This window comes from Dama dama, chromosome 27 (assembly GCF_033118175.1).
Source record: "Dama dama isolate Ldn47 chromosome 27, ASM3311817v1, whole genome shotgun sequence".
Taxonomy (NCBI): domain Eukaryota; kingdom Metazoa; phylum Chordata; class Mammalia; order Artiodactyla; family Cervidae; genus Dama; species Dama dama.
The window spans coordinates 36,374,104-36,398,096 of NC_083707.1; the positions used below are offsets into that span (position 1 = coordinate 36,374,104).

The window sequence follows — 23,993 nt, forward strand, 5'->3', positions numbered from 1 at the left end:
GTGCTTCCTCTCTCTTCCACTTCTTCTTTTTCTTAGCTCAGCCCTCCTACTCCCATTCCTATTCGTCATTCATTCTACTCATGAACGACTCATTCATTCCTGGAGTGTTATACCTAACTGGTTGGTTCAGTGGCGTTTTACCACATTTGGTTTGCCAGTTTTTTGAAAAATAGTTAATTGAAAAATCCTTAAGGTTCAGTTTAGAAATCAGAGTTCTGACTATGCTCAACATTTCATATGTTCTCTCCATTTGTGGTAACTAGGGCTTCCCCAGTGGTTCAGATGGTAAAGAATCTGCCTGCAATGCAGGAGACCCGGTTTGACCCCTGGGTCGGGAAGATCTCCTGGAGAAGGGAAAGGCAACCCACTCTTCTTGCCTGGAGAATTCCATGGACAGAGGAGCCTGGCGGGCTATAGTCCACATGGTCACAGTCAGACACAACTAAGCAACCAACACTTTCACTTATAGTTACATTTAACAGAATGACATATATTGCTACTGTATCAAAAATGTTACTTCTGAAAGGAACCTCCAAGTGGGGAGGACATAGCTAGCCCAACTCCCAAGGAAGGAAGCAGGGGAATAAATACCTTGACCTCTCAGGTTTCTTCCAGTCTTCTGCCTGAGCTCCTTGTGGCTTAGCTCAAGAGGAATCCAGAGCGAGGGAACCCACTTGTGAGGACAGGTGAGCCTTCCGGCAGTGTGGCTGTGAAAGGACAAATGGATGATACCGGGAACACATGGCTTGTTTTACTCAGAACTAGTCCTTTTCGTGTCTAAGCAGCTTGAATGTGAATTAATCAGGACTCTGATTGTTATGAAGGAAACTCAACTCGATGTCAAAAAAAGAAGAGGGAGGGAGGAAGGAAGGAAATGGAAGGCAGGGAAGGAGCTAATTTTATGGAAGTAAATGCTGCTGGGGCCCATGCTCTCTCCCTCCCCTCTGCATGCCAGTTTGTTTTGGATCTAAGTGGGGACCTGGACTCCAGCAGCATCCGGGAAACATCTTTAGAGCAGTATAATTAGATAAGAGATGAAACTCATCTTCCAGTTCCATGGCGAAAAGTCTTAGAGATTTTACTAAGAGATGTAAATCAAGATTTTGCATAAATGGGATCAGAAGACTGACTGGAAAAGATGGTAAGATATTATTTCTTACCAAACTTATATAAATATAATCCTCACCAAAATCTCCCCTGAATTTTTCTGGAGTATGAAAAATAAAGTCTAAAAAGTTCATTAATAATTTGCCAGAACATCAACATTGGGGGAAAAAAAAAAAAGGGGGCATCACAAAGGCTACTTAACTATTAAACTGCATTATCAAGTGATTAGTCATTGAAAGTATTATACTCATGTCAGAATGTCAAGTTAATTAGACAAAACCAATGGGGTGGGAGATGCATTAACCAGTAATTGCTGCTGGGAAAACTAATGGTATGGGGTGGGGGGGGGAAATCAAGCTAGACCCTTAAGTCACATTTTATGCTCTCAAAACTTCCATGTGAATTAAAGAGTGATGTAAAACACAAAAGCATCAAATAGAACAGATGAGATGAATATTTAATCTTGGGATGCAAAGGACGTTTTAGGAATAAAAAAGATTTGACAACATACAAATGTACAACTTAAATGTCAAAAAAATACATGCAAAATTAAAAGGCAAACAGCAAACTAGGAAAACATTCTTAAGCTGAGAACTTATTTCTCTACTGTATAAAAATATTTAATAAATGTTTATTAAATGATGTGTTTGTTCATTAAATGTTACTTTTCTGGAATCATTAGGGAAAAACAAAGCTAATAATTTTAGATAAAATAACAGTAAAAAGCAATTAATACCTTATTGGAAATAACAAATGCTTTTGACTGGCCATTCATAATTTAGCATAATCTTATTTTCATTATACCTATAATAGAAGTGTTAAACACACATAGAAATAAGGCTTGCATATTTTTCATTTTTAGAAAATTAAATCCCTTATGATCAAAAGTGGTTATTCTATTTTATATCCTTCACATAGAATCTTTTTTTTTTTTAGAATCTTCTTCTATGAATAACTTCACTTAAATCTCTTAGATCTGTCAGTACATTAAAACTGTACTTGCTGATATTAAAAAAAAAAAAAAAAAAACCCTGTAAAAACAATGTCACTCACCTGACTTGGAAAATTAATCACACAGAATAAGTTTAATAATGTTCTGAATTTAAAAAGAATTGATTTAAGTCTGCTCAGGAGTCATAACTCAATACTTTTTTTCCCCCCAATGGAAGAAGAAACTCAAAATATACTTTGCTTTAAATGCCATTTTAAAGAAACTGATAGAACATATGAATAGTGGCTAAAAAGATAAATGGGTACATTCAATGAGAATTTTTATTTCAATTATCCACAAAACAATATAATAATACTTTATAAAAATATTAAGTTTTAGGCTACCGTTATTTATTTAAAAAAGTGTTTGTGCTAGAAGGCTGTTTTTACCAACTCCCTTTTTTGGTAAGGAAAACACATTAAGAGGCTGAAGAAAAGCTGTTGGAAAAAAAAATCTTCAAATGTACAAACTTGTTTATTTTTCTCAGCAATTTAAAAATACATAAACCATTTAAACTGAATACACGTTAAGTTAGTGTTTTATTTCCTAACTATACAATTGATATATTATAAGGAACTGTTCCATTCAATTAAAACCTAATGAATGCCATCAATTTTTTCTGGCTTATTTTTTGGAAGGAAATTATTAGTACATAAACATAACTTTCTCCTTTTTAAAATGCTTAGAAAAATTGAAATATCATAGTTCACACAAAGCCCTTTAAAAATCTGAAGTCACAGGTTGAGGATGTAAAAGGTAAATGATGACAGCAGTCTTCTTGGGAAAATCCTCGTGGAAGGATTCAATACTATGCAAGTTACGGAAACATAAGAAACCACTGCAAGTTTTAGTACCACAACTACTGCCAACCTGCATGAAGTTCATCTGTCACATTTTAAAATGGTCTGAATCTCAACACAGATACCACAGCACAGAACTGTTTATTTAATGACCAAATCGGGTAAGCGATGATGGTTAGTAATGATATTCCTAAAATGCTGGGACTGGATGTGTTGTTTTATTTAAAATGTGACTACAAAATAGAGTGTTTTAAAACGTAAATACCAGACTTTTGTCAGACTCAGTTCCTTTGCTAGACACTTACACCGGTGACGCTGCCATTCAAATTCATATTTTGGGATTTTAATTTTCTTTCTGAGTTAGTCATAAGAGTCAGTATTATTCTGTATGTTTCACTGGTGTACTTTAAATATGCGACAACTGTCACCCTCTTTTCACCAATTATACTGAGTACGTTCTCCTCAAATCAACTAAATTCTAAAAGGGGAAAAATGATCATCATTAAGTATACTTAAAAACGGAATGCAGATTTCAACACGGACTTGAAAACTGGACTTCTAAAAACGTTCTGCATAGAAGCTGTATCACTGGAATTAGTGGGAAGCCTTAACTTAGCTATTTGAGGCTACAGCACTCATTTAGTGTTTGTGTTAAGAAAGATTAGTTTTATAGTCCTACCTGTAACTCTTAAAATCTCAGAAAATAGATTAAGTGAGGAGCTTTGAGTGCCAGCAAAGCCATTTTGTCACTCCTTAACATCAACGTTAAACACAACATCCCACATCTCTATCGGTAAAACTTTCACATTTTCTTTTCTCATATTTCTTTTAAATACATTTTCCTCTCTGTTAGTCTATATTCAGTATGAGCAAAAGTGCATTCAAGTCCCTGATCTAGTGATATTTTCCATTTGTGGCACCCACCGTTAAGTACATATTAGCAATCTCACAGTACCAGTCTACTTTTCAAAAATGACTGTTAAAAAACGCTGGGTTTATTTTTTTCATGCTATCTAAAGATTAAAAGATTTCCCCTTGGATTGTATGATTTCAATTATATATTGCCTTTAAAAAAAAAAATCAATGCAACCTTACAAAAGATTAGCTCACTTTCTAATTACCTTCATTATTTTAAACTGAGCTATTAAGTAATGATTAAAATGAAAAATGTCTTCTACTTTCCAGTTTTATGAGTATATTGAGTATTAACACAGTGCATTATACTTTCAAATTCCACTGTTGTCATCTAACATTTAATCAGTTTTAGATGCCGTTTCCTTTTTGCTTCTAAAAACCTGGCCCACTTCCATGCAAACAGAGGCATATATAAAGGTTGCATATTAACTGTTCAACTTAGAAAGAACTTCTAAGAAGAATAAATGCAAGATATTTTTAAAAACTGGAATGGAATTGTTTGGTCCCATGAAAATCCCATAATTCTAGATTTTATTATGGTATAACTGATTTTAATCTCCCAAGTTTTGCCTATACTGATTGATAAATTTCTCTTAATTATGAGTTTGGGGAATAAAAGAAAGGGAGTGATTCATAAGCAGTAGCCTTGCTGCTCTTCATTGTCATGCCATCATTCACATGGTCATCCAAATTTTAATTATACTTTCTTTGGACCCTGAAATCAGCTGGAAAAATTCATCATTGGTACTTTAAACACTTGGAAAAAAAAAAAAGTGGTTTTGTGCAACCATGTCTGGAATTCCAGTTTACCATCAAAAACATGCAGGGTGAAGAAGATTTTCTTCTTTTGATTCCTGTACGTCAGTGAGGAAGTCTACACAAGTTTTTTACAATTTTGGCAGATTGGTGCATATAAAATAGGCTTCTTGGATTATAAATTTTCTCCTGGCTGGTACTGTGGCTCTGTAGCAGTGAAATAGTCTTCCAGGAAGGACTGGATATACTCAAACGTTGGTCTTTCGTCAGGGTCCTTCTTCCAGCACAGATTCATCAATTCGTGGAGGGACTCCGGGCAGCCCTGGGGGCACGGCATTCTGTACCCTCGCTCCACCTGCTCCAGCACCTCGCGGTTCACCATACCTGACACACGGGGTTCACACGGCAGGAGACGGTGAGAAACAGTGACCCTCAACACCGCGGGCCAAACAACAAACCCCCAACCACTGATTCGAGATAGTCAAGTGAGCTTCTTTACTGAAACAATCCTTTCTGACAGGGAAATAAAGTTTAAATGTCAAAGGACATCAGCAAAAGCTTAGAAAAATGCTAATCTGTTTCAACATATCTAACTTTCTTCATTCCACCTGAAATCTGGTTTTTAGTACTCATGCCTTTCAAAGCCAACCGCGAACTTGGGCTAATGAACAGAGGCAAGACAGTATCTGAAAGCAATTCAGAAGAATGAGTTCTAGTTCTGGTTTTTGCCAAATATACTGATTATGCTACTTTATATCAAGTCACTTCCTTGAAACAGTCTCCTTATCTATGTCACCGTTTTGACTTTGCTCAAATTTATTACACAGGTCCTTTCTTGTATTCCTATGTAATCCCCAACTATTTCATCAGCAGCTCACCCTGTGTTATCACAGGCTAAGCATACCCTCAGTTACTTGTGGGAGGAAGGGAAGGAGATGACTGAGATATATTTTGCTCATCATCTGAGAAAACAGTAGAGCAAAAAGACCCTTTTTTTGGGAGAAAGCTATGCACACAGAGCCCCATCTCAGGGACTGTGGCTCTCACAGACTGCTCACCATCCAATGCCAAAAAGAGAGAGCGAGGGAGGGAGGGAGGGAAGAAAGAAGACAGACAGATAAAGAGAAAAATAAAGGCCTTTCCCTCATAAACTCCAGTTACATGAAATGCAAGCTCACCTGGATATGGCACTCTGCCCTTTGTTACCAGTTCTGTCTGTAGAATTCCAAATGACCATACATCAGACTTGATTGTAAATCGACCATACAATGCAGCCTCAGGAGCTGTCCACTTGATTGGAAATTTTGCACCTAAGACAGTATTGACAAGCTTGCTTCAGTAACTGGTTTCTTTCTGTGTACATATGGCAAAAGCAGGGCTCTTTTTTTGTCAGTATCCCTACTGTACCTGTCATCAGTGTCAAATTCTTCAAAAGTACAAGATCTTCTTTAATACTATTTAAAATTTCCATTAGTAGAAAACACATTTCTTCCCGATAAGATATTCAATCACATAAAAAAAAAAGCATGGCTGGTGGGGACAGAAAACCATTCAAAAAGGAACAGAGGTAAAAACGCTAATAAGAAGCAACCAAAAACATGGATTATAGGATCTATAACTTTTTAAGTCAGTCCAGCTGCCTGTGTGCTGCAGTCCATGGGGTCGCAAAGAGTTGGACACGACTGAGCGACTGAACTGAACTGAACTGAGCTCCTAGTAGTTACAACTGCTGGCTTCCAAGAGCATATTCTGTTGGTTCTAATGTCTACTGGTTTTCAACCATAATCTCCTTTCTATATTATGATATCTCTAGAAAATTTTACTGTACTATCATTTTGAAAAGCCTGTATTAATTTACTCAAATATTTAGTGTCTTAGCACTTTTTATGCACATTATGCTAATTGTTATCAGAGACACAAAAACACAGCCTTTGTGATACTTATATACTTATAGTGAAAATAAGATTATAGGTGTCTTAAATACTTAAAGTTACTTACTTATATACATATATAATGTTGTAAAATATAGTTCTTTAGATGTTCTGACAAACAGAAGATCAATTTTCATTAGCACAATCATAAAAGGTTTCATTTAAAAAGTGGTAGCGAAGTTTAGCCTTAAAGACTGGTTAGAATTTTCGTAGGTAAAGACTGAAGAACAGGAAGATATTCTAGCTGGAGGGGACAGCACACAGGTATGGAGATGGAAAAGAAAGCACTGAGCTTCTAGTGCTTAATGTAGTAAAACCTGGATGGTTCTGAGGTTACAAACGTTATATTAAAATGTTTCTTATTTGTTGGCATGCCAAGGGAAGTGTGAAGAGGAGAATACTGCTTGCTGTATTCATAATGCAAACACCACCCACAGTCAGGTTCTTCTCTGGGGGAAAGAGCTATCAGAAAGCCACAGTATTATGCGCTATATATAATTTTATAAACAAAAATCAATGCTTCTATGACTCTATTGAGCAGGTCTAGAGCTGTTTGTTTAATTCTGTACAACCCTGTATGTTCAAAAGAACAGTAAGAAAATCCATTCATTGAAAATGAGGTTACCAGCATTTATTAAACAATCATTTTACCTTGTCTTGCCGTATATTCATTGTCTTCAATTAACCTTGCTAAGCCAAAATCTGCTATTTTGCACACAAGGTTTTCTCCTACAAGAATATTAGCAGCCCGAAGATCTCGATGAATATAGTTCATTCTTTCAATATAGGCCATACCGTCAGCAATCTTGGGAAGAAAAACAAACATATATGGTATGAAGGGAATGATGGAGAGGGCAATTCTGGTTAATGTTAAACCGGATCACTGAAGAAACATCTCTCGAAAAGAGATGACGGTAATGGGGCATAGTCTAGTAGATGATAGGAAAAACAGAAAACCTTTTAATGGAGCAGGGAGAGAAGGATGAGGAGGAAGACAGGGGTCAGGAAAAGGAGAGGGGAGAAGGGGGGAAGGGGGAGAAAAGAGATGGCATGTGGCCCACAAAGCCTGAAGCATTCAGCTGGCCCTTCACAGATGAACAGTCTGCACGCCTCCACCATAAAGGGGCTCAGAGCCTGGAGCTCAGGTGTATGGACGAGGCTTGACATATGCTAAGGTCGCACAGGAGCGGTTTTCTTAGTATAAAGTTTCTCTGAATTGCCAGGTCCTGTGGACATCTGGACACCATTGTGAAGGAGTCTTAGATTCAATGTGTCAACCAAAGCCAATAAAAGACCCCTTGAATACCTACCATATATCTGAATAAAACTTTTAACAGTTCTCAATTATATTTAAAAACAAAAACTCAGAAGAGTAAAACTACCCCATCTTAAACTGTATACCCGCCATCTAAATTCTTGTTTGGGACTATATTAAAAAAGAAATTCAGCATATACTTTATTTTTCTTTATTTAAAGACCAATATGATTAATTACTTTAGGTATATTGGGCCTTCCCTGGTGGCTCAGAAGGTAATGAATCTGCCTGCAATGCAGAAGACCTGAGTTTGATCCTTGGGTTGGGAAGATCCCTTGGAGAAGGAAATGGCTACCCACTCCAGCATTCTTGCCTGCAAAACTCCATGGACAGAGGAGCCTGGAGGGCTACATTCCATGGGGTCCCAAAGAGTTGGACATGACTGAGCAACTAATACCTTCACTTAGGTATATTACCTTCCCACCTTCTATCCTAGCAGGATCAATGCGACTCTGGGTTGCTTAGTATCTGCTGCTCTCCCGCACCCCGCTCCGTGCTTTGTTCAGGTCTTCTGCAGCGTATACTTCAGATTTCTAATATTTTCTTTGGAATAGCAATCATTCATTGTCTTAACATGTATCTGCTTCAGTACACATACATACAGATTTTGTATTTGTGAATGCATATGTTCCTGAAAGGCCACAAGATACAGAGCAGCATGGTATTGGGATCACTGACTCTAATACTCGTAAGTCGTGTGAACCCTAGACGCCTGGGTCCTCAGATACCACAGTACCTGTAATATACAGAGATTAGCCTGGATTATCTGTAATGTTCCTCTGAGCTCTAAAACTCCATGATTTCACTATATAAACAACAGTATTCTGAGAAGCCTGGCAGGCTGCGGTCCATAGGGTCACAAAGAGTCTGATAAGACTGAAGAGACTTATCGCGCGCAAGCACAGACACACAAGATTAGTTTACATTTTTAATGTGGACTTGCAGTTCAAATGGACACACGGGTGAACACACAAGTACCTGAGCAGCCATGTCAACCAGCTGTGGGAGCTTCAGATACTTTCCATCTCCCTCCTTCAGGAAATCTAATAAGCTCCCTGTAACAGACAGCAAGACATTCATGAACAATAAGCAAATTTAACAAGAGTAAAATGGGCTAATTAGGATATAAAGATGTAATACTGTCTGTTCTTTAAAAAAAAAAAAATCTTGACTGTGAAGGGAAGCAAGAGCCAGAGAGAAGTTGGTGAAGAGCAGATGCTGGGACAACGGGAGGGTTTTCTGTTTAAATGAAAGGATGAAGAACATAGTGTAAGAACTGTCCTTAAATAGAGGAAGTGACACTACTTCTTTTGATAATTGCTAAAACAGGACAAAAGCTGCAGAGCCCAGAAACAGCAGCAATCGGGGATTGGAATGTGTTATTTAGACAACTGTTTTTCTTTGCTCTTTAACCAATTACAACAAATCCCCCCTCCCTTAAGTGTTCCTCTTATCCATTCATCAGAGCATTCTAAATGTACCAGTGGGCCTTTAACTTTGTTTTGGTCATGGGTTATTTTGAGAATCTGACAAAAACTACTGACTCTTTGTCTATAAAAATACACATAAGTATGAAAAAACTGATGGAGAACTTCAGAGGAAGTTTTCTGAACCCTCTGAAGCTCATTCAGAACACAGAGCAGGTACTTGATAAGTAATTGGAGACCAGTTCAGAGCACTCCTTCAGTTTGCCCCGTACACGTCTCTAGCCTTATTTCCAACCAGCCACCTTCTGCACTTTCCACTACCCACGGCTTCACTCCCCATTTCCTAACAGCTCTGCAGAAACACCAGCAGCCCTTCTGTTTACCCATCCACATCCCTCATCATCTTAAAGGACGATACAAGACTTGTCTTTTCTACTGATTTTTCTAATTTTTTTTCCAACCTAGATAATCTCTTCCTCAATTTCTATGTTACTCACTGAATGTGTCAAACACCTAGAAATTCATTATGCTTTGGCTTGAACTTCTTTGTTCAGAGCAAGCTGTTATTTAGCTTTATACTAAAACTTAACTCATTGGGTTAGGTCTTCTTTCCAAATTCAATGTAAGTTAGTTAGATGGCTTTATTTCTTTGATGCCTTATAATACTAGCAGACTGTTTATATATTAGAAGCATTTAATACATTCCAATTATTAATAATTTCTAGAGTATCCCACTTCCCTGGTGGCTCAGATGGTAAAGTGTCTGTCTGCAATGCAGGAGACCCGGGTTCAATCCCTGGATCTGGAAGATCCCTTGGAGAAGGAAATGGCAACCCACTCCAGTACTTCTGTCTGGGAAATCCCATGGAGAGAGGAGCCTGGTAGGCTACAGTCCATGGGGTCGCAAAGAGTCGGATACAACTGAGCGACTTGGGTTCCAGTTTCAGTGTATCCTGACAATCAAGGAAACACAAGAGGCCACGAGTCTGGTTGGGTTACAAGAGGGCCAAATTCTAAGTGCGTGAAGAGCAAAATGGGGAACTACCGAGTTTAAAAGCAGAAAGGGCGTTTGTGATCCTGCATTCTCAACATCCCATCTAGATATAATCCTAATCCGGCAATCTGACAACACAGACCTCTAACACATTCCCCAACTGAATACTTCTTGAAATCAATACACAAGCTAAATGGCCCGTTAGCTTTATCTCCACAACACTCTTATGCTCTTGATATCCTGATTTAAACTTCCTCATGGTCCCTTTCCTCCCTTCTCGTTCACCCTAATATACTCTGACATAGGACACCTGGTAGTTCTTTTATGCAGAGATTCCTTGTTAAAAATGCCATGTGCTCTGATTCATGTTGAAGTTTGACAAAAAACAAAATTCTGTAAAGCAATTATCCTTCAATTAAAAAATAAATATTTAAAAACACACACAAAAAAAATGCCATGTGCTTTGGGAGCTTCAGGTAATGTTTTAGCCATCAATTAGTTCAGTTCAGTCGCTCAGTCATGTCCAACTCTTTGCAACACCATGGACTGCAGCAGGCCAGGCCTCCCTGTCCATCACCAACTCCCAGAGCTTACTCAAACTTATGTTTATCAAGTTGGTGATGCCATCCAACCATCTCATCCTCTGTCGTCCCCTTCTCTTCTTCCCTTGAATCTTTCCCAGCATCAGGGTCTTTTCAAATGAGCCAGTTCTTCACATCAGGGGGCCAAAATATTGGAGTTTCAGCTTCAGCATCAGTCCTGCCAATGAACATTCAGGACTGATCTCCTTTAGGATGGACTGGTTGGATCTCCTTGCAGTCCAAGGGACTCTCAGGAGTCTTCTCCAACACCGCAGTTCAAAAACAGTTCTCGGGCGCTCAGCTTTCTTTATAGTCCAACTCTCACATCCATACATGATTACTGGAAAAACCAAAGCTTTGACTAGATGGACCTTTGTTGGTAAAGTAATGTCTCTGCTTTTTAATATACTATCTAGGTTGGTCATAGTTTTTCTTCCAAGGAGCAAGCATCTTTTAATTTCAAGGCTGCAGTCATCATCTGCAGTGATTTTGGAGCCCAAGAAAATAAAGTCTGCCAGTGTTCCCCCATCTATTTGCCATGAAATGATGGGACCAGATGCCATGATCTTAAGTTTTCTGAATGCTGAAAGCCAGTTTTTTCACTCTCCTCTTTCACTTTCAACAAGAGGCTCTTTAGTTCTTCTTCACTTTCTACCATAAGGGTGGTGTCATCTGCATATCTGAGGTTATTGATATTTCTCCCAGCAATCTTGATTCCAGCTTGTGCTTCATCCAGTCCAGCGTTTCTCATGATGTACTCTGCATATAAGTTAAATAAGCAGGGTGACAACATACAGCTTTGACGCACTCCTTTCCTGATTTGGAACCAGTCTGTTGTTCCATGTCCAGTTCTAACTGTTACTTCTTGACCTGCATACAGATTTCTCAGGAGGCAGGTCAGGTGGTCTGGTATTCCCATCTCTTGAAGAATTTTCCAGTTTGTTGTGATCCACACAGTCAAAGGCTTTGGGGTAGTCAATAAAGCAGATGTTTTTCTGGAACTCTCACTTTTTTCGATGATCCAACACATGTTGGCAATTTGATCTCTGGTTCCTGTGCCTGTTCTAAAGCCAGCTTGAACATCTGGAAGTTCACAGTTCACATACTGTTGAAAGCTCACTTGGAGAATTTTGAGCATTACTTTGCTAGCATGTGAGATGAGTGCAATTGTGAGGCAGTTTGAACATTCTTTGGCATTGCCTTTCTTTGGGACTGGAATGAAAACTGACCTTTTCTAGTCCTGAGTTCACTGCTGAGTTTTCCAAATTTGTTGACATACTGAGTGCAGCACTTTCACAGCGTCATCTTTTAGGATTTGAAATAGCTCAACTGGAATTCCATCACCTCCAATAGCTTTGTTCGTAGTGATGCTTCCTAAGGCCCACTTGACTTTGCATTCCAGGATGTCTGGCTCTATGTGAGTGATCACACCACTGTGATTATCTGGGTCATGAAGATCTTTTTTGTATAGTTCTTCTGTGTATTCTTGCCACCTCTTCTTAATATCTTCTGCTTCTGTTAGATTCATACCATTTCTGTCCTTTATTGTGCCCATCTTTGCATGAAATGTTCCCTTGGTATCTCTAATATTCTTGAAGAGATCTCTATAGTCTTCCCCATTCTATTATTTTCCTCCATTTCTTTGCACTGATCGCTGAGGAAGGCTTTCTTATCTCTCCGTGCTATTCTTTGGAACTCTCAAGAATGTCAGTTCTTAACTTCTGGTTTTTCTGTTTCTCTTGGGGGAAGTCTCTTTCCGTCAATGTGCAGCCTGTAGTTGGTGCTGTCACCACTAGGTGGCGGTACCTCACTGACCAAGATGGGCATCTGGATAGTGATGACGCCATCAGAGGCTTTCACTATGGATTAGTGACTCATTAATACTAAAGGGAGGAGATAAAAATTCAAGAGGGTAAAAAGCAGGCCTGTCAGCAAGCATACTTGGTGACTTACCAGTCCTTCTTCCTATGCATCATCAGCAAAGGGGAAAGAGGGAAGAGAGACAACCTTTCTTTCTCCTTTCCCTGCCCTAATCCACCCTGTTACTGAAGATCCCACACCTTGGGGTCTGGGGTTTGGAGAAAAAGACACCCTTCAGTTGACAGCAGTGGGAAAGAGAAGTTTCTAGGAGTCCTCAGAGTATCTTAAAACTAGATAAAATTAACTTCCTTAACCTTACCTGATTTCTTCATTTAGTGCTGAAGACACAAATATCGTTCTGATTGCATTGTTTTAAATCAACTAGAACAATTACTTTTTTTCCTATTCTACTGCCTCTGGTCAAATGGAAGGAAGGACTTTACTTTCAAAATAAATTCAGTGCCTTATTTTCCTTTTCAATTCTGTACTATCCTTCAGAATAACTGGGACTAATTACTAAATATTCTGTTAAACAACATGTCAGACTTTCTCTTTTCACATGTCTACATAAAAATCTCCAATTAGAAAACACAATAAAAATCTGTATGCATAAAGACAGAAATGACAAAATTTATTAACACGAATATCCCAGGAGATACTGACGTACACACACCTTTTGACATAAACTCAGTGACGATGTAAATTGGCTCTTCAGAAACAACAGCATATAGTGGGACAAGTTTATCATGTCTTAGTTTTTTCATTATCTGAGCCTCTTGAAGAAAAGCTTCTGGCATCATTGTACCTGGCTTCAGTGTTTTGATCGCTACTTTTGTGGTTCCATTCCAGGTTCCTAGAGAAACAACCCACATTTCACTATTTTAACCTATATTTTAAGAGATTTACAACAAACTTCAATGAGCAGCAGTAAGCTTACATATTTCAACATATCATAAATTATGGCCTTTTAATCTATGGCCAAACAATGAAAGAAAACAAAAGTTCAGGCTCCTTACCCATCCATACTTCACCAAAACATCCTTGTCCTAGTTTAACCTCTAGTCGCAAAGATTCTCGTGGGATTTCCCAAGCATCTTTTGCTAGACCTTGAGTCTGGGGTTTCACAGTTGGACACACAGTTGTTAACTTATGGCATAAACCATCAGCATGTTCTAGATAAATGAATAAACTACACTGTAAATGAATAATTTACAAAAACTGAGGTATATTTAGTTGTACCAGTGTTTCTAAAAGTTTAAATCATAGGATATAAAAACATGACATTTTATTAGAAAAGCACAAACAATGAAATTGCATAAAAGAAACAAAACATACAAGAAGTGCAATATTTCATTAAATACATCTTAAAGTTATTATTTATTGAATACTTATGTCCCAGCTATTGTCCCAATTCAGTACTTCGCAAATTCGTATACATAAAGGAACCTTAGAAAACTTAAGCAACTTTCTCAAGGCCACCCAGTAAATACGTGATGGAGATGGGTTTTAAACCCTAGATCTGACTGCCTCCAAAGTTCTGCTTTTGATCACTGTGTTTTATTTCTTCCCCAAAGAGAATGCTACCATTAACAGCTATTTCTAGAATCCACAAGCATAAGAAGCACAATAAAATCAAGGAAAAACTTCTTTAAAGGACTGATTTTCAAATAAAGGGTGACACAAAAACAGGAAACCCCAAATTTACAATGGTTTGACTTGTGAATCCTGTTTATACACATTCCGTTCCACTCTCAACAAGTAACCACACACATCCACATTCTAACAAGTGCAATTACAACTGATGCTACTGCTTGGTAATGTGCTGAGTCAATGTCAAGACTGATGACTGACTTGGTAAGACTCAATTTGCAGCTAGCTGTCACTGAAGAAATTGTCATGGAAACTTCCCCTCTCCTAGTATTAATCATTTAAAGACTTGTGGATGCATTTATATATCAAATTGCAGATTAAACATTTTGAGACAGAAGACTCTAATACTGACTACTATTCACAGATCAGTGAAGGACTGAGAAATGTCTACACTTGCTACAGGTTAAGTTTCCATGAAAATAAAATGCACCTTCAGATCACATTTCATTAGAATCACACTTCACCAAGTCTTATGCGGTCCAGCCTATGCTGAGGAAGGCAACCTAACAGGACACATGATAACAGCTTTTCACTAATGTGTTTAGTTTTACCTACTTAGGAAGTATCCCAAAATAAAATTTTGCTTTTTCGTTTATTGTCACATCTATTTGGCACATCATACAGGAGCCCAACTCAGGCAGTAAGTATTTCTGTTCTTCATTTTAAAACTAAAATACACTGGGCACATTCTGCAGCACGCTAAACCTTAAGAGGCATGAAGACACGGATCTGTCCTCATAAGATGAAACACAAGGAAGTAACGTTTACCGTGAAGCGCGCACGTACCTGTGTAGTGTTTTACCAGCTTCTGCAGAGTATCAAACTGTGCCCTGGTTGTGATGTAGTACCCACCATTGTCAAGTTTCCTAATTTTGTAGTGCTTCACATTGTCACCCCTCACCTCATCCCAGTCCCGAATAGAGAGGGAATAAGCACCTAGAGGGGAAATGGACACTCTTACTGTATCTTCCTTAAAATACTGCCCGAGGAAAATTTTACACTTGTATTAACAATATTCATACCTTTAGTAGTTTCACTCTCTCTTACTAAGAAAATACCTCGCTGATTCCCAGGATTCAGAAGTAATCTTTCAGCATCTTTTCTCCCCATTTTGCCAAAATACCATCTGGGGGAAAGAAACAGTAGTGTTCTGAGTTAGAAGAGTGTAGGCATCAGAAAAATTAAGCACAGATATTAGTAAGAATGGAGTGGGGTAGGGAGGATGACAAAGAATAAAACACAGCTTTAAAATAGAACAAAATGGAAGGTCTTTTTTTAGTAAGAATATTACAAGTATTACTGTCAGAATATATTCTGTCATAGTTTTTTCATGTACTAACTACTCAACGGGTCTTTTAAACTCCATGTGGCAGTCAGAGGAACAGTAAATACAGAAGGAAAGGCAAGAGTGACAGACTGCCTTTTAGACAGTGACAGATGGAAATAGTAACATTGCAGTAGGAAGAGTGAAAGGGCTTCCCTGGTGTCTCAGATGGTAGAGAATCTGACTGCCAATGCAGGAGACCCAGTTTGATCCCTGAAGATTTGATACGATCCCCTGGATTTGATCCCTGGGTTGGGAAAATCCCGTGGAGAAGGGACTGGCAACCCACTCCAGTATTCTTTCCTGGAGAAGCCCATGGACAGAGAAGACTGGTGGGCTAGGTACTGCAAAAAGTTGGACACGACTGAGCAACTAACACACATACAGAAAGAGTAAAAGTGGTTCTCTGGCAGCAGTGATCATTTGTATCCAATTTTGTTATTCAATCGCTCAGTCGAGTCCAGCCCTTTGCGACCCCATGGACTGCAGCATGCCTGGCTTCCCTGTCCTTCACTACCTCCCAGAGCTTGCTCAAATTCATGTCCATTGAGTCTGTGATGCCATCCAACCACCTCATCCTCTTTCGTCTCCTCCTCCTCCTGACTCCAACCTTTCCCAGTATCAGGGCCTTTTCTAATGAGTCGGCTCTTCACATCAGGTGGCCAAAGTATTGGAGCTTCAGCATCAGTCCTTCCAATGAATATTCAGGGTTGATATCCTCTAGGATTGACTGGTTTGATCTCCTTGCTGTCCAAGGGACTCTCAAGGGTCTTCTCCAACACCGCAGCTCAAAAGCATCAATCCTTCAGCACTCAGCCTTCTTTACGGTCCTACTCTCACATCCATACTTGACTACTAGAAAAACCATAGCTTTGACTAAATGAACCTTTGATGGCAAAGTAATGTCTCTGCTTTTTAATATGCTGTTTAGGTTGGTCATAGCTTTTCTTAAAAGGAGAAAGTGTCTTTTAATTTCATGGCTGCAATCACCATCTGCAGTGATTTTGCCGCCCAAGAAAATAGTCTGTCAAAGTTTCCATTGTTTCCCCATCTATTTGCCATGAAGTGATGGGACTGGATGCCATGATCTTAGTTTTTTGAATGTTGAGTTTTAAGCCAGCTTTTTCATTCTCCTCTTTCACTTTCATCAAGAGGCTCTTTAGTTCTTCACTTTCTGCCATAAGGGTAGTGTCATCTGCGTGTCTGAGGTTACTGATATTTCTCCTGGCAATCTTGATTCCAGCTTGTACTCAGTAAGATGCAAGTGAATCATACCCAAATTATTAGGGATCCTAGTGTGCGTTTGATTTTGTGAATAAAAATGCAATTTTTGCTGCGGAGGAGCCATAGAATAGTGGAGAAGACAAAAGGACAAAATCGAAAGTAACAAGTGTCAAAGTATAACAGGGAGTTATGGAGACACATTACACATCACAAATATAAGCAAACAAACATCCACAGAGCACCTACTATGTGCGGGGTGCTGTGTTAACTGCCGTGATATGAAGTATTATTTATGGATCCCCGGCAAACCTGCTTTGACATAAAGGTACAGGCATGTCTCATCTTACTGTGTCTTGCTCTACGGCACTTTGCAGATGCTGTCTTTGTAAAAGCTGAAAGCTTGTGGCAGCCCTGCTTTGAGCAACTCTGTCAAAGGCATTTCTCCACAAGCATCTGCTAACTTTGTGTCACTGTCACATTGTGCTGTCTTGCAATATTCCAAACATTTTTTTCCACATAAGACAGCGAATTTAATTGACAAATGTTGTGTGTGATCTGACTGCTCTATCAACTCTCCATCTCCTCTCTGCATGCCCCCAACTCTCTGAGACACTCAATCCTGAAATCAGGCTTACAATGGTCTCAAAGTGTTCCTTTCTCTGATTGAAAGAACAGTCAATCAATGCAGCAAATTTCACTGTTCTTTTAAGAAACTGCCACAGCCACCCCAACCTTCAGCAACTATCACCCAGACCCGTCAACAGCCATGAACACGGAGGCAGGACCCTCCACAAGCAAAGCGATTACAGTTGCTGAAAGCTTAGACGATGGTGAGCATATTTCAGCAATAAAGTATTTTTAAAGAAGGTATGTACTATTTTCTTTAGACAGAAGCTATTGCACACTTAACAGACTACAGTATAGTGTAACTATAACTTTTATATGCACTGGGAAACCAACTCACTTTACTGTAATATTTACTTTATTGTGGTTGTCTAGAACCAAATCCACAATATTTCCAAATATGCCTGTAATGTCACTGAAGGTGAACTTTAAAAGTAGCAAGTTTTAAAAAAAAGTTTTAAAAGTTGCAAGAATGGTATGGAGAACTCCCATTTACCCCCTGCCCAGGGTTCCTGTTAACGCTGCTTTGTCATATTCTCTTTCCCTGTGTACGTGTGTTTGTGTGGCTGTTTGTGTCTTCTGAACCGAACGATGGCTGTACACATGCTGAATCACCGCCCCAACACCCCCGTGTGCGTCTCCTGGGAGACGGAGACTGTCCCGCACCGCCGCGGAGGGGGCGCCGAAGTCCAGGAGTGAGCACCATGACACAGCGACACCAACTGCGGGTAACTTTCTGAAGTGAGAGTCTGCGGAACAGAAAAAGGGCTGATGCGATGCTTTTAAAGTGGGGGAAAAAAAAAAAGACTAGGGACTAGGCATAATGCAGTATTATAAATGCAGCTTCATTTATGATCCTACTGTAAGCAAAAACTATGGCATTAATTATTAATTCTCAAGTAACATCTCCTATTAATACGATACATTAGCTGTATTAAGACTGGCATGTAATTGTGTGTGTGTAAAGTTGTGGCTAAGCAGAATGTACATTAAGACATTTTAAAAATCAAAATAATTAATAAAATATGAAGTGGAGCCATACTCTTCAGCCTGAATGGAATCTGCCGGGGCTACGTAATTGCTTGGGATATAGCCGTTCTTTCCTGTAGCGATTGATCTCGCCTCCCACCAGTCTCCTTCCCTGCAACACACAGAACAACAGTCACCGCAAGGCAGACCGCAGGCCGGGACACAGTCTGCTGCAGTGCCATCCTGTATCTGAAATGGACAAGAGAGGTTACTTCCAGTTTTAATTTATGCATTTGTTTGATCAAGAATTAAACTCAAAGAATAGTATTAAAAAAATAGGTTACATGAATTAAGGAAATAAGGCTAAGCAAAATCACAAATGTGTATTTTTGCTCTGAATCAAAAAACAAAAACCCTGAAAAACAAACCCCTTTGCCCTAAAAAAACCAAAACCCACTTTAATTTTACTTGTGAGATCTCTTTTTTTTAACATAACTCTTTCAACCTAAGACAATAAACTATACTGAATAAAATAATTTGGGAAGTGAATCTTTCGGATTACTCAGTTACGAGTAAAGGTTTTCTCCTTTAAAAGCTTTACTGATATAATTTGTATACCATGAGATCCCCCCTTTTAAGATTTTTTGAGTTTTGCAACCATCACCACAGTCAGTTTCAGAACATTTTCATCACCCACCAAAAGAAACTGTGTACCCATTAAGAGTCACACCCCATCCCAATCCTTCCCCATCATTTCCAACCACTAATGTGCTTTCTGTTTCTATGGACATGCCCATTGTGGGGGCATTCCACGTAAATGGAACCATACAATATGTGCTCTTTTTGACTGGCTTCGTTTACGAAGCATAATTTTTTCAGCATTTATGAGTTTTTTTTTAATTGCTAAATGATCTTCTTTTTAACAGTGCAAAAAAGTAATGTTCCTTTTTAGTCATATTAATGGGGGAAAAAGTTCAGATGCCCTAGAACTCTTGTAGCCAAAATATTTAGCAATGAGCGATAATAAAAAAATTAATTCCTGGAACAGTACATATTTACAAGAATGTTATCCATGAATATCCAAATAAGACTAAAATTAATTCAGGACATGAGAAGTACATGTAATTTTTAACATGTAAGCCCTGAACTTTCCCCAAATTAATGGAAAGGAGTGTATATTATCAATCTACAATGAGGAAGACACATGGATTCTGCTGCTGCTGCTGCTAAGTCACTTCAGTCGTGTCTGACTCTGTGCGACCCCATAGACGGCAGCCCAGCAGGCTCCCCCTTCCCTGGGATTCTCCAGGCAAGAACACTGGAGTGGGTTGCCATTTCCTTCTCCAAAACATGAAAGTGAAAAGTGAAAGTGAAGTCGCTCAGTCGTGTCCGACTCTTATCGACCTCATGGACTGCAGCCTACCAGGCTCCTCCGTCCATGGGGTTTTCCAGGCAAGAGTACTGGAGGGGGGTGCCAATGCCTTCCCCAATGGATTCTGCTACTAAAGATTATATGCATGTTTGGCTTCACCAGAGGATAAGTACTGAAAACACAGTCTACACTGAAATTTTATAAATGCCTGAGGTGAATTTGCTCTCTAAAAAATGAAATGGAAAATCCTTTGGATTTTCAAATGTTTACAAACTCAAGCATTTGCCTTGTAGCTTCCTGCTATTTATTAAGTACATTCAGACACACAAACTGAAAACTCTGACCCTGATAACCGTTCAGTGATTCATTCAGACTTTCACTGACTATCTTTTTAAGTGACAGACCTTATAATAGGCTATGCCAGCAACAGGGGGAAAGTCCTTAACTTCAGGTAACTGTGGAGGGCAGGGCTTCTCAACCTCAGCATCACTGACGCTCTGGGCTGGCTAACTCTGTGTTGTGTGGGACTGTCCTGTGCACTGTCAGATGCTGAGTAACAGCCCTCGCCTCCATCTACCAGACGACACGGTCTGCCAGACGCCAGCTGCAGCACCCTGGCTGTAACAACCAAACACGCCTCCAGACACTACCGAACGGCCCCTGGGTGATGCGGCCTCTGGCTGAGAACCACGGGTCTAAAAGAATGATAGGCAAGTGACAAACTACAAATCAAAACTGTGGTGGCAGCTATAACTGAGGTCAGCACAGGCTACTACGTGAACACTGAAGAGAGACACCCAATCCAGCAGGAAGTGGGGACTGGGCCAGGCAGGGAAGGCAGAAAGAAAATCAAGGAAGGTTTCCTTGAGGAAGGACACAGGAAAAAATACACTCTGAATGATAGATAGGGTTGGCTAGACAAAGGAAGGAAAATGGAGAGACAAGAAGTCACATTTCAGAAAGAAGAAATCACATGTGTACAGGCACAGAGAAGCGGAGAGCCCAGGTGGATCCAGAGCCACAAGTAATGGAGTCTGGCAGGGCAGTGGAGAGGGGAAGGGGGAGAAGCTCGATGAACGATGCCTGCTCTTATTGCTGTTTCATCTTCACAGCAGTGAGCAGTTACTGAAGGGCTTTAAAGAAGAAAGACAGGATTGTATTTCATGTTCTCAAACAATAACTGGTAGCAAGTGGGAATAAGGTTGGAAGGAAACATGCCTGGATGCAAAGAGACCATAAATATCTATTTTGAGATGGTACAAAGTGGCCTGCTGTGCCTGCTAATGAAATTATGGGATCTGTTTTTCATAACAAGCACTGAATTTTCTAAGGTGGATCACTAAATGACAGAAAGTCTGAGAGTCACAAAAGGCAAGAGACAGTTTGGGAATGCAGGGGCTCCTCAGCCCTTTTCTTGTTTTTGAGAAAGAGATAAGATCTTTAAACCACCTGGTACTTAGATAAATGGGATCATAGAAATCTCTTTATAAAGGGTTTTTTTCTTTTTTTTAAGTAATGTACTCACTTTCATATATTCCCTCAATCCTCATCCTTAAAACTCTGTTTATGGCAGAACCACAGCAACACAATTTGTAGAAGTTGTAACCTTTGACTTGAGCAGTAGTCTTCTGCAATGTGTCTAAAAGAACCAATGTATCATCCAACCCAGTGGGCAGAGACCCACGCCCCACCACTCTTGTCTCTGAATCATCAACTAGCTCAGTGGTTTCAGCGTAAAGTAGGCTGGCACCGTATTTATCCCTTGTAAAAAACTCATAACACTTACGTATTGTTAATTATTTGAAATCGTTCACCCTTCTTAAATGAAAGGTCTTCTGTAGTTCTAGCTTCATAATCATATAAGGCCACAAATATAGTAACACCACCTATTGGGGAAAGAAGACCAAGGTAAATTATACAGAAAAATTAACAACAGAGAAATTCATTAGTAAAAACATTGCCAATGACAACAAAGAAAGCTTAAGCATAGTTCTCTGCCTAGTCTCCAGAATCAAATTTTAAAACTTGGAGATTTGGGCCACTGAAGTCTTCAAGTTAATAAGATGATGTCTTAAGGTCTTCCATTAAAAAAAAAAAAAAAAAAGGTCTTCCATTAGACTACTATACTGTACAAATTCTAAAGTTCTACAGAGCCAGAGAAACCTTTTTAATCTTGATTCATACTTGCAACATCTCTAGCTTGAGAAGTGATGTGATGATCGGTGATTTATAGTCACTAAGTTGACTCTTGCAACCCCATGAACTGTAGCCCGCCTGCCAGGCTCCTCTGTCCAGGGGTTTCCCAGGCAAGAACACTGGAATGGGTTGCCATTTCCTTCTCAAGGGGATCTTCCCTACCCAGGGACTGAACTCGAGGGTCCTGCATTGCAGGCAGATATTTACTGCTGAGCCACCAGGGAAGCCCAAGTTCAAATCAGGTTTTTTTTGGCAGAAAAAGTGTTAACAAGTATTATAAACTACTGGCATGGATCATCTCAATTTCTTAAAAACAACAGGTGAACATTCCCATCCTTAACACTAGGATGTATACTTACTGTGTAGCACATCATTTACTGTAGACCACAAGGAACTCAGTACACTGACTATATGGGAAGAGAATGTAAAGAGTATGTATAACTGATTCACTTTGCTACACAGCAGAGACTAACACAACCCTGTAAATCAACTATACGCCAATAAAAACTAATTTTAAAAGACTAATGATTAACAGTAATAATGAGGTTTTTAATTAAGATTATTTATTATATTTTACACAGAGATAAAAAACAGCATGTTTTTCTTAGAAAGTAAATGGTATGCCTGATAAGGATTATAAATTCCAAAAATAATCATGTCATATAAATCACTGTATGTCATGCTTGAGAGATTAGCAATTTAAATAATAAAATTATTATCTGCAAGGGGAAGAACAGAATCTCATTTATCTGGCTTTGTTCCTGAGGCCCAACCATGTATTAACTACCTATTTGACATCTCAATGTCTATCAAGCATTTACAACTCATTAGGTACAAAATAAAGGTGTTGATTTTTCTCCTCTAACCTGTATTGCTGAAGTCTTCACTATCTCAGCAAACAGTACCAGCCAATCAGGTACTCAAAGCCAAGTCCATTAACAGCACTGCCAGTTCTAGCCCTTAAGTACCTTATCCACGTCCTTGTCCATTTCAGCGCTTCCATCCTAATCCAAGGATGTTATTTATGTTATTTCTCACTGGGAGTGTAGTAGCCCAACTCACTCTCTATCTGCTTCCCTATATCCATTCTCCACACAGCTGGCCAGAGGGAGTGTGGGGAATTCAGAGTTAAGGGGAATTCAACAGTGCAAATCCTTTACTGAAATCTCTTCAATAGCTTCCTTCTATCTTTGAATAGAACCCAAACTCCACACTATGGTCTGTGTGTGTGTGAGTCTCTTAGTCGAGTCCAACTCCTTGGGATCCCATGGACTGTAGCCCATCCAGCTCCTCTGGCAAGAATCTCCAGGCAAGAATACTGGAGTGGGTAGCCATTCCCTTCTTCAGGGGATCTTCCTGACTCAGGGATCAAACCCGAGTCTCCTGCATTGCAGGCAGATCTATGAGGTCCTGAGAAATCCTGACTCTTCAAACCCTTATCATGTAATTCCACCCTCTGCCTGTACTAGTCCTCACGCCTGCCAAGGCCACCTGCATTTGTTGTTCTCTCTCCCCAGAAAGCTCTTTTCCTAGCTCTGCACACATTTAGGTAATTTTCATCAACCAGACCTCAGCTCAAATAACTTCATCTCAAGATGGTTTTTCCTTGATCATTTAAAAAGCCTTCACCAATCATTCTGGTTAGCTCCTTCATAGTATTTATGAACTGTTAATCATCCTGTTTAGTTGTTTTTATAATTATTACCCAACCCTCCTTATAATGTAAACTCCATTAGGGCAGAAACCTTGCTTCTCTTGCTTACAACTCTCTATACTATACTCAACACACAAATACTCATTAGTAAATGAATATCCATGAATGGACTATTTCACATAAACACACTGCTTTAGGTAACATTTAATCATTTTGGATTACTATCTTTCCAGAATGTATAATACTGAAAATAAACTTATTCTAGTGATGGAGAAATACCATCATGACCATCTATTACTATGT

At 39.2% G+C, this 23,993-nt stretch overlaps 1 protein-coding gene across 2 annotated transcripts in view; it reads right to left on the reverse strand.

The window, feature by feature from the left end:
* Positions 1-2,553: 2,553 nt before the first annotated feature.
* Positions 2,554-23,993, reverse strand: part of YES1 (YES proto-oncogene 1, Src family tyrosine kinase) — a 60,621-nt gene continuing 39,181 nt past the window's right edge. For both annotated transcript variants that reach the window (XM_061131128.1, XM_061131129.1), the window contains exons 3-12: positions 21,627-21,726; positions 18,542-18,640; positions 15,350-15,453; positions 15,114-15,263; positions 13,694-13,849; positions 13,351-13,530; positions 8,794-8,870; positions 7,152-7,305; positions 5,748-5,879; positions 2,554-4,953 (exon numbers count right to left, since the gene is read on the reverse strand). In XM_061131128.1, the coding sequence (XP_060987111.1) occupies positions 4,745-4,953; positions 5,748-5,879; positions 7,152-7,305; positions 8,794-8,870; positions 13,351-13,530; positions 13,694-13,849; positions 15,114-15,263; positions 15,350-15,453; positions 18,542-18,640; positions 21,627-21,726 (1,361 nt within the window). In that variant the 3' untranslated portion in view covers positions 2,554-4,744. The remainder of the gene's footprint in view (positions 4,954-5,747; positions 5,880-7,151; positions 7,306-8,793; positions 8,871-13,350; positions 13,531-13,693; positions 13,850-15,113; positions 15,264-15,349; positions 15,454-18,541; positions 18,641-21,626; positions 21,727-23,993) is intronic.